Below are 11,677 nucleotides of genomic sequence, written 5' to 3'. Positions count from 1 at the left end.
ACAACGTCAAGTAAGTAGTGGGGGTCTGTATCTGAGCCTTCCAAGCGTGTGTCAGGGTGAGATTAGTGGTTTGAACAACGGTGGAAAGGCACCGGCGTGGCCTCTGTCTCTGCCTTGTCCAGGCTTCCGCTGGAGCCCCTCTGTCAGCTTTGTTTAGTAAACCGTGGATCTCTGCCACTCAGGAATTCCAGGAGGGGACTGACTGAGCACCATCCAGGGAAAAGCTCTCGACTCTCTCTCTAGGCTAGAGGTTCAGAGGAACACTGCCAGCTTCTTCGTGTCAAATTTATATAAAATATATATATTTTTCTTTTTACTTGTTATCTTACGCCGTCGTGTGAAGGGGCTAAATCTTTAGTTTTTATTACTTTTGTATATTTGGGTTTGTTTTGTAAGCTCACACAGTGTATTACCTGTATACAACCCTCAAGAGGATAAACGGCTGCGGTCTAGTCTATATAGTCTCCTAGTCATCTTCTCTCAAAGCCACCTGGGCCTTATTGCTTTTCACTATTGATCTGAAGTGCTCAAGCGGAGGACATTGATTGCCAAGCCATGGCTGATTCTAGCACCGAGCCGGCGGGAGGAAGGGACCTGCTGATCGCACCGGGCAAAGAGGAGCTCTCCTCCACGGCCGAGGACATCTCCAAAGACCTCGTCGCCGCGCCTGCTACTGTAGCCATGGCAACAGACGACCAGAGCCACACGTCGGGGCCCGTTGAAGGACCTGCCTCCTTCACGGTCGTTCCCCTGCCTGCCAAAGCCTTCCTGGAGGGAGAGGAGAGCGCAGGCTCCATACTCACGCCTGAACCGTCTGAAAATGGAGCCGCGACATCCGCGTCCCTGGAGGAAGGCTCCCTCTCCTCTCTGATGAGCCAGATCAAGACGGAAGGAGCCATGTCTGGAGGGCTGGGTCAAGGTACAGGACCAGAGCATTTTGATTCAAGTTCTGTATACATGGTTTATTTTATTTTGTATTTTTCTTTTAAAAGAGAGTGGACAGTCCATTATCCCTAGTATGTTATTTGTATTGAGACAGTAGGGAGGGTGGGATGGAGACGGAGTAGGGGAGACACAGGAGAGCAGGTTCTTTATTGAGACAGTAGGAAGGCTGAGAGGGAGGCAGAGTAGGGGAGACACAGGAGAGCAGTTGTTTATATTATACTACTTGATCCTACACTGTGTGAATGGAACGTGCAATGATGTTAATGTTACTCACTTGTGCCTTGTATATATCTTCTACCATTTATTTGTAAGATCTCCTTACTTTTAGCATTCGCTTGTACTGTATCTATTGTGTGATCTGTGTGATGTTGTGTAGGGCGGACTAGCAAATTAAGTTTTCCATTTTACGGCAAACTGTCTGTGTAACTCTGCACGTGACAATAAAACATCTTTAAAGGCTGAGAGGGAAAAACAGAGTAGGGGAGACACAGGAGAGAGTGTTTTGACAGGATCTGATCCTAGGCCAGACGAGGGGGTCTTAACCACAACACCATTTCTGGGCACATGGTCACATTTTCTTCAAGGAGCGCATATGATTGTAAACTGAAAAATGTGCATGACCCATCCCTAGTTTAAGTGGCACACGCAATCCTTTTTCAGTTCTCCAGGTAGCGTTAATTACACCTGTGAGCGCCGATCATTGCAAAATGAGCATTGCGATTGCTCCTGTCCGTAGGTCCACTCTGTGTCCGTCTGGTTCTGATCCGATTTAGAGGAGGCTCTCGAATATTTTTCAAATCGCTCAAAGACAACTATTTAAAAATAATAATAATAATTTCCAACCTCGTCCTTTTGAAGTCGATATTGAGGTTAAACGTTTGACCTTTTTGGGATCGGCAGCACTCGCAGGCAGTGTTGTAGTACTCGAGTCCAGGACTCGTGACTCGACATGGACTTGAGCACTGACGACTCAGACTTGGACTCGAGCATTGACTGCATTCAGACTCTGAAGGTGTAGACGAGGACTCAGACTTGATCAATTGTTATTTATTTATTTTTGTAATAGGCCTTAACTCAATCAGCGCCAGAGGGCGCTGTGTACTGTGTGGTTAAAAGGCCAGCGTTCTAAAGTATAAGAATACGTGGCGTGGTTTGCAGGGCTATAACTATATTATATATTATAGCTATGGATACAATACTATTGCCCATTTGACATCGAGTATCCATCGTTCAATATGTGAAAAAGAAATAATATTTTCATCCATACATTCCCGTTTTATACTGTGGTGAATATAAGTATGGTTTTAGGGTAATTCATGTTTCAACGTGTATTATACTAAATGCATTGGCGTTCCGTCCCTACTAGGGGTGTAATGGTACGTGTATTCGTCCCGCAAATTTACGGTACGGCCGTCACGGTGCGGTATGTGCAGCCATACGAAGAATACGCCTCACATCGCAAACACCAGTCGCGCATGCAGGCACTCGCGGGTTCCGTGCGAGAACAGCGCGCGTGGCCGGGCACACAGAGTACATTAGAACAGCTGCAGCCTGCAGGGTCATTACAATTTTACAGTTTTTTTTCGTTCTCTTGTTCGCCCAATAATGTTAACCAAATGAAACCAATGGAAAGACACACACACACGGCGCGTGTCGCCAACACACACACACACGCGCGTCGCCAACAAACAACAACATTCTCCCCCGCCGGACTCACGCTGATCAAATAAAAAAAAGAAACCGAACTCGTACCGACCCCAATACCGAGGTACGTACCGAACCGTGGCTTCTGTGTACCGTTACACCCCTAGTCCCTACACATACTACAATTAAAAAATCAAATGCATATGATAGGTATTATGTTCCATCATGAATGCATTTGCGTTTTTTTATGCTTTGATCTTCACCAACGGAATACGTTATGGACTAGCGTTACACACATACGCTCGGATCGCAATGAAGGCATGCTTTGATCAATGCAAGATTGATATCATATAGCCCGCCCCTTACCTTGACTAGGATGTACTCCAAAAAGAATATTCCAATTATCTGATCGCGAGTCCCAGTATTGGTGTTGATCGTGTCGCCAACATAATCCGCCATAGATCATCCATGATCTGGAGCATTTGACGCTCCTCAAGCCAATCGGGACAACCGCTCCCCTTGCCCGACATGGAAAAGTCCACCCGGACCTACTGTATATAATCGACGCACAACCCAAGACACAAGGGTGCTCAATACCGCCGCCTGGTAGGATGCGGCCAGTATTGCACTTTTGGGATCTCAGACTTATTCCCTATGATAACACCAGGTTTCCTGGATGGATAATGAATGAAAATATCGAATAAAAGAAATAACGATGAAAACCCGACTTTTGTCGCGTTTGGCGCTCAAGCGTCGGCGAGGTAACCCGACGTATCTCGGGTCTGGCCCTGAATGAGTTAATCATTTGGCATCTGTTTGGCTATTGTGTCACACAATAAACTCTCTTTGAAACGGTGACCGCTGTGTCATCTATGTTTAATGTAGACCTTTTTTTATTTTGTATGTCAGCTCTTTGACTGCCAGAGTGGAGTGGACTCAACCTTGATGACTTGGACTTGGACTCGGACTAGGCTAATGCGGACTCGACTCTGGCTCTTCTGTGGTGACTCGGACTCGAACACTGGGGACTCGAGATTTAGTGACTCGACTACAACACTGCTTGCAGGCTTTGCCCGCTCACGCTCGGGTGTAGCTCCCCAAGTGATGTGAAAGCTGCTGCTGGGTAACTTGCAAGAGGGATTTTTAACACTGAAATGTTCATGGTCTCGTGGTGCATGTGAGAATAGATTACATTTTACAGATGAAATCTTGCTTCCTCCGGCTGACAGATGACACACAGTTTTAAGCATGTTTCTCCACCCTTGCTGTTTCGTGTTCAGTTCAGTTTAAGGCCCTTACTTCCTTTGTCACCTCTTCACCCCGTTACCACAGAACAGCTGATCAGTCAGAGCAACAGTAACTAAGAGAGTGAGGCTTACTGTACCAATTGCATTCTTCTTATCATTTTTTAATACGAATGATTAATAATAACACGGATGAACTCGAAGCCAGATATGAGGATTGGACAGTACTTTGACTCGCCGTGGCTCTGACCACTCCTTGTTGTGTGCTCCTAGTTCTGGACCAGGAGATATATGGCTCTGACCACTCCTTGTTGTGTGCTCCTAGTTCTGGACCAGGAGATGTATGGCTCTGACCGCTCCTTGTTGTGTGCTCCTAGTTCTGGACCAGGAGATATATGGCTCTGACCGCTCCTTGTTGTGTGCTCCTAGTTCTGGACCAGGAGATATATGGCTCTGACCGCTCCTTGTTGTGTGCTCCTAGTTCTGGACCAGGAGATATGTGGCTCTGACCGCTCCTTGTTGTGTGCTCCTAGTTCTGGACCAGGAGATATGTGGCTCTGACCGCTCCTTGTTGTGTGCTCCTAGTTCTGGACCAGGACATAGAGGAGGGTTCCTCCGTGGCGACAGCTGGCGGCTCAGAGGACCAGCACCAGTCCAACGACTCGGCCTCCTTTTCCAGCCCCATGGATGTAGACGAGCCCCTGTCCTCTTCCTACTCCGCCCTGGGGGTCGAGGGGAGGTCTCCCTCCACGGAGGTGCCCAGCCTGAGAGAGGAGGAGACCCTGGGAGCCGCAGGTAAGGGTTCTGGCTAGGGATGCACGATAATTATATATATCAGCAATTATGACGTCATCCCGATAAACCCGATAACATTATTGATAGCTCCGATAATATATAATACATTTTTTGGTTAAAAGAAATCCGGTGTGGGTGGATTGGGATGAAGGGCGTTTGTTTTTACTGTAGGCTCCTCCCGTTTTGCCAGTACTGTGGTTACGACTGATAGCGTGTGGTTTAGGAAGAGGGAGTTTTTCACAAATCCAGCGCTCCCTTCTCATGTCTGGCTGTGACGTAGTCACGTGACTTTCAGAAGCAGCACACTCGGATAGTAAACAAAGATGGCGTCGTCTGACTTTTTAAAAGTTTCAGAGGAAAACATTTCGCTTGCTATTTGTAACAAATGCAGAAGTTCCACGAGGAGGGAAAGGGGCAACAAGCCCCTCGTGGAACTTCTGCATTTGTTACAAATAGCAAGCGAAAAGCTAATCCAAAGCCAGCTGTAGCCCCTTCCGTGACTGCGATGTGCAAGCCAGGGGCTTTTGAATACGCAGTCACTCGCAGCTCCCTAGTAGCCAGGTTAATTTGGACCACCAAGCACTGCACGGCTTGTACCTATTGACGTTTGACGAGCGTTTGCAAAATTAAAGACGTTTGACAGAGATGATTTGTTTGGTTTATTTAATTCTTTTTGAGGCGTGCTGTCCTATAAATGCCAAGTAATAGTTGTTTCATGGACCAAGACCACAACAGTCTCCTCTCCTATAGTGTCAAATGTTTTATCTGCTGACAGTGACAAAGCACAATACTTGTTGGTTTTTAGTTCACTCATTGTTCAGGGAAACACATTGTTAATGACATTGACGGATTGTGAATTTTGTGATTGACTCAAATTATTTTTATTTGGAAAAATAAATAGTCACTTTATTTGAAGAGTCAAAACTGTTCTCTTGGCTTTGTTTTGTTCATAGTAGTAACGCTCATGTCATGATAAATCTGGTTAGGTCAAAACTACAGGAATATACATAATTTTTTTTTTATAATACAATAAATATATATATATTATCGGTATCGGTATCGACCTTGAGGAGCAGAAAGTTATCGGTATCGATATCGGGGTCAAAAAAATCAATATCGTGCACCCCTAGTTCTGGCTCTTATTTCAGTGACGACACACTGGGACACTTTCTGAAAAACATGAGGGTAGTGTGCTTGTCAACAGGAAGTGAGAGAGAGAGGGAAACATGAGGGTAGTGTGCTTGTCAACAGGAAGTGAGAGAGAGAGGGAAACATGAGGGTAGTGTGCTTGTCAACAGGACGTGAAGTGAGAGAGAGAGGGAAACATGAGGGTAGTGTGCTTGTCAACAGGACGTGAGAGAGAGAGGGAAACATGAGGGTAGTGTGCTTGTCAACAGGACGTGAAGTGAGAGAGAGGGAAACATGAGGGTAGTGTGCTTGTCAACAGGAAGTGAGAGAGAGGGAAACATGAGGGTAGTGTGCTTGTCAACAGGATGTGAAGTGAGAGAGAGGGAAACATGAGGGTAGTGTGCTTGTCAACAGGACGTGAAGTGAGAGAGGGAAACATGAGGGTAGTGTGCTTGTCAACAGGAAGTGAGAGAGAGGGAAACATGCGGGTAGTGTGCTTGTCAACAGGAAGTGAGAGAGAGGGGAAACATGAGGGTAGTGTGCTTGTCAACAGGAAGTGAGAGAGAGAGGGAAACATGAGGGTAGTGTGCTTGTCAACAGGAAGTGAGAGAGAGAGAGGGAAACATGAGGGTAGTGTGCTTGTCAACAGGAAGTGAGAGAGAGAGAGGGAAACATGAGGGTAGTGTGCTTGTCAACAGGAAGTGAGAGAGAGGGAAACATGCGGGTAGTGTGCTTGTCAACAGGAAGTGAGAGAGAGGGAAACATGAGGGTAGTGTGCTTGTCAACAGGAAGTGAGAGAGAGAGGGAAACATGAGGGTAGTGTGCTTGTCAACAGGAAGTGAGAGAGAGGGAAACATGAGGGTAGTGTGCTTGTCAACAGGACGTGAAGTGAGAGGGAACATGAGGGTAGTGTGCTTGTCAACAGGAAGTGAAGTGAGAGAGGGAAACATGAGGGGTAGTGTGCTTGTCAACAGGATGTGAAGTGAGAGAGAGAGGGAAACATGAGGGTAGTGTGCTTGTCAACAGGAAGTGAAGTGAGAGAGGGAAACATGAGGGTAGTGTGCTTGTCAACAGGAAGTGAAGTGAGAGAGGGAGGGAACATGAGAGCAATGTTCTTGCATTGTTCTTGCATTGTTCTTGCATTGTTCTTGCAACTTCAACACCACAAACTTAATTAATCACAGATTCATCATGGAAAGGAGTATGCTGAGTTCATACGGGCAACGAGTGCCAAGAGGAAAAGTTTGCCGCAACAGCTAATATTGCTGGAAACCATTCAGAAGCAAAGCTGATAACCGGGATAATTACATAATAACTTAGGCTTAATGTATTCTGCTGGACCAGCCCCTTTCTGTTGTTGAAAATGTCGGTTTCTGCTGCTTAGTTGAACATTTGGAGCCTCACTACATGTTGCAAAGCCGGCATTTTATCTCCGACATGGCTATCCCAAATAAGTACAAGCAAGTGTGCGAAGTGTGGAAAAACGTTGCCACCTTGAGTTTCACGACTGACATCTGGAGTTGATATAAGCTAACTTGATATCAGGTGGAAGAGGCTAGAGTTGTGAATCTTAACTCATTCTGCGCCATCGCTTAATCCACGAGATGGCGCTAGTACGCCACCGCTGTAAGTCAATGGGGGGACTGCGAGATTTGCGAGTCCTTAAAATATATCTTAAATTATAGCTATGGGTCTAATACACCCGTCGGTATCCAATCGCTTTTTGGCGATAAAACGCCTATAGCAAGTAGCGTATATGCATATAACATTGTTTAGAAACCTATTTTGCGAATGTTAGAATGTGTTTTTGTCCATTTTCGTCGAGATGTACTCCGTGGATGACATGCTAACGTCACATTACGGTTTACACAAATTTCTTGTGGTCTGTAACTTGGCATCAAAGAGAGCTGCTATTGGTCGAAACATGAGGGTAGTGTGCTTGTCAACAGGAAGTGAGAGAGAGAGGGAAACATGAGGGTAGTGTGCTTGTCAACAGGAAGTGAGAGAGAGAGAGGGAAACATGAGGGTAGTGTGCTTGTCAACAGGAAGTGAGAGAGAGAGAGGGAAACATGAGGGTAGTGTGCTTGTCAACAGGAAGTGAGAGAGAGGGAAACATGCGGGTAGTGTGCTTGTCAACAGGAAGTGAGAGAGAGGGAAACATGAGGGTAGTGTGCTTGTCAACAGGAAGTGAGAGAGAGGGAAACATGAGGGTAGTGTGCTTGTCAACAGGACGTGAAGTGAGAGAGAGGGAAACATGAGGGTAGTGTGCTTGTCAACAGGACGTGAAGTGAGAGAGGGAAACATGAGGGGTAGTGTGCTTGTCAACAGGATGTGAAGTGAGAGAGAGAGGGAAACATGAGGGTAGTGTGCTTGTCAACAGGAAGTGAAGTGAGAGAGGGAGGGAACATGAGAGCAATGTTCTTGTCAACAGGAAGTGAAGTGAGAGAGGGAAACATGAGAGCAATGTGCTTGTCAACAGAGAGAGAGAGTTATCTTACACCACTAGGCCGTAAGTTTAAGCCTGTTATCGTTTCATCCCATTCCCACCTCGGCGGACTACGCAATTTTCACTTTGGGTGAAAGATCTATTGATGTAGATTTAGGAATAAAAAGTTCTCCATTTACAATACTGCCCGTTTTGCGCAATCATAATTTTAAAGTCGGGATTAGATCTTTCCTCGCGGACGGATACTTGGTCACTGCGTAGTTATATTTGATGTAATTGGTGCGAGTTCTGTCACGTGTCTTGCGCTCGACCAATAGCAGCTCTCTTTGATGCCAAGTTACAGACCACAAGAAATTTGTGTAAACCGTAATGTGACGTTAGAATGTCATCCACGGAGTACATCTCGACGAAAATGGACAAAAACACATTCTAACATTCGCAAAATAGGTTTCTAAACAATGTTATATGCATATACGCTACTTGCTATAGGCGTTTTATCGCCAAAAAGCGATTGGATACCGACGGGTGTATTAGACCCATAGCTATAATTTAAGATATATTTTAAGGACTCGCAAATCTCGCAGTCCCCCCATTGACTTACAGCGGTGGCGTACTAGCGCCATCTCGTGGATTAAGCGATGGCGCAGAATGAGTTAAGATTCACAACTCTAGCCTCTTCCACCTGATATCAAGTTAGCTTATATCAACTCCAGATGTCAGTCGTGAAACTCAAGGTGGCAACGTTTTTCCACACTTCGCACACTTGCTTGTACTTATTTGGGATAGCCATGTCGGAGATAAAATGCCGGCTTTGCAACATGTAGCGAGGCTCCAAATGTTCAACTAAGCAGCAGAAACCGACATTTTCAACAACAGAAAGGGGCTGGTCCAGCAGAATACATTAAGCCTAAGTTATTATGTAATTATCCCGGTTATCAGCTTTGCTTCTGAATGGTTTCCAGCAATATTAGCTGTTGCGGCAAACTTTTCCTCTTGGCACTCGTTGCCCGTATGAACTCAGCATACTCCTTTCCATGATGAATCTGTGATTAATTAAGTTTGTGGTGTTGAAGTTTCCAGTGTTGCTGCCACCCCTAGAAATACTTGCGTTGCAGATATTACACTCTGCTGTTTTGCCTTTTTCTTCTTTGAGCATAAAATAACTCCACACAGCTGACATGATCGCATCACGCTGCTAACAAATTCACTCATGTTCAGCTAACGTTGTCGCTACTACTGTTCACGTGACACCGCTTGCTTTACGGCATGGATTGGAAAATACTTCCTGTTTTTCAGATATCCGATCCTGTGAATTTGGCCAGTATCGGAACGATACTGAATATCAGATCGGTGCTGTCTCTAATGAGTAGTGTCTTGTTTGTTGGATTTTCTTTGTCTTACCCGCAGTTCTCCCTCTCACCCACAGGTGGCGCCACAGGTGGTGCCACAGCTGCGGCTGCTGCTCCAGAGCCTGAGCCCTCCATGCCCGCCTACTACCTGGTGAAGTGGATCACCTGGAAGGAGAAGAAGACGCCCATCATCACCCAGAGCGAGAACGGACCCTGCCCCCTGCTGGCCATCATGAACACGCTGTTCCTCAGGTGGAAGGTAAGGAGAGTAGGATAGAGGAGGCAAGGAAGTAAGAAAGTGGAGAGGAGGTGATGAGGAGGTCCTGTGTAGTTTAATGGGTAGAGCAACGCACTAACACTGTAAGAGGTAGGGGTGCCATTCCCTATGCAGCTCTCCTTTAAAAGAAAATGCAGCTATAACATTGACTTGGGTGTATACAGAGTAACACAAAAACCAAGAATTAAGCTTGTCTGAACAATTATGAGTTATGCAGTCATGTAGTTATGAGAAAAGTAAACGGACTATAGTTCTATGACTAAGGAAACCAGACCTTTTTGGCTGTGTTCATCGTTGTTTCCATGCACACAGTGAATAAACAACACTACACAGATGAAATAACATTACAGAAAATAATGTTGGTTCTTATTTATAAAAGAGACTATGAAATATGGGGGAACAATAATTTTATATTTAGTCAATATGTTAAGGTAAAATAATAAGGGTATAGGTTAGTTTACTTCCTCTTTGGGCAGATATGTTTGACAGTGGAACACAAGTGGGACGTTGTCCAACTCTGCATAGGAGTGTGTCCGTCTGTTTTCTGCCTGTCTGAAGCTTTCCGGTTTGCTCAGAACCGGGCCAGAACCACGGGACTCCATGAGTAAGCTAATTGTAATGCATCATCAGAACTGGCACCAGCTCAGCTTCTTCCCCCAGGCCATCAGAGCCTTGAACACTGAACTCTCCACACACAAGCACACATATGACACACACACTGTACACGCTCACACACTAGCAGCCACTTTAACATGAGCAAGCACACACCCATGCTACACACGCCCACACTTATGGCCACTAAGGAAAGGTCACTTTAAGAATAGTATAGTATAACTTGAGATTGTATAATTTAGCATGTACATAAAGACCCAGTGCCTCATCCGTAGCTAACGGTGTATTGCACTACCACAGGACCTAGCATGTCCTACCATGCTCTGTAAATAACTTATGTACATATACCGATATGCCCTACTCTGTTTACTTGTTTTATTGCACAATGTCGTTCTATTGGATTCTATTATATGTTATTACTATTGTATTATGCACATCGTTGCGGGCAAGACCACTCGCATTTCATTGTATACTCGTTAGAGCTGCCGCGGTATTGATGTTTTCCTTACCGCACAAATTTGCAAAATATTTCCTACTGCCGCGGTTATTACAAAAAAAATTAAAAAAAAAGTTTGAATGCATTTATTTTTTAGTAGTAGTCTACTCTTTATAGCATATAGCCTGCCTCTAGTCTAAATGTCTATCTTTAGAGGATGACTTTGCAGCATGAATATTGTTTGGGATTCGGCAAGCACGCATTAGTTATTGAAAGTGAAACACGGATTCGAAGTTTCCCCTCTGGTCGTGCGCCGTTCACTCGGTGTCGCGGGCAGGGGTGGTTACCCCCCCGACCCTTTCTTATTATTATTACTATAAAGTTACTACTTTATAATAAAGGCATTCGTTTTGTGGCATTAACATTATATAGTTATACGTTCAATAACATCAGCGTATTTACCGGACCATAGCAAGGCAAGCAATACTCAATTCATATCTCAGTTCCTTTCTTTGCTCAGAGCGTGCTGAGTTGTCCCATTCTGCGGTCTGTTAATAAAGTTTTCAATCAGACAAGTGTATAGAACGAAGGGCTTTTATTATAACATTCGTTGCAGACAGTAAAATCATTATGTCTCGTTTAGTACTCCTGAGGAGCGATGGTAGTCCACTCCGGCGGGGAGCTAAAGCTAACGTTATTAGCCGTATTGTGATGAGCTCTGATCAATGGCTGACATTCAGGACGTAAAAAACTGCAGGACGCTCCAACGTGTGACGCGTCTCTCTTCTGACCAATCAGTGG

General features: G+C 45.2%; 1 protein-coding gene across 1 annotated transcript in view; it reads left to right on the top strand.

Moving 5' to 3' along the window:
• Positions 1-26: 26 nt before the first annotated feature.
• Positions 27-11,677, top strand: part of mindy1 (MINDY lysine 48 deubiquitinase 1) — a 45,478-nt gene continuing 33,827 nt past the window's right edge. The window contains exons 1-3 of the mRNA XM_084313069.1: positions 27-919; positions 4,419-4,628; positions 9,629-9,810. Of these exons, the coding sequence (XP_084169195.1) occupies positions 556-919; positions 4,419-4,628; positions 9,629-9,810 (756 nt within the window). The 5' untranslated portion in view covers positions 27-555. The remainder of the gene's footprint in view (positions 920-4,418; positions 4,629-9,628; positions 9,811-11,677) is intronic.

This window comes from Notolepis coatsorum (genome assembly GCF_963971535.1).
Source record: "Notolepis coatsorum genome assembly, chromosome: 4".
Lineage (NCBI taxonomy): Eukaryota > Metazoa > Chordata > Actinopteri > Aulopiformes > Paralepididae > Notolepis > Notolepis coatsorum.
Note: the sequence above shows the minus strand (reverse complement) of the source record. Positions and strands in the feature narration are given on the sequence as shown.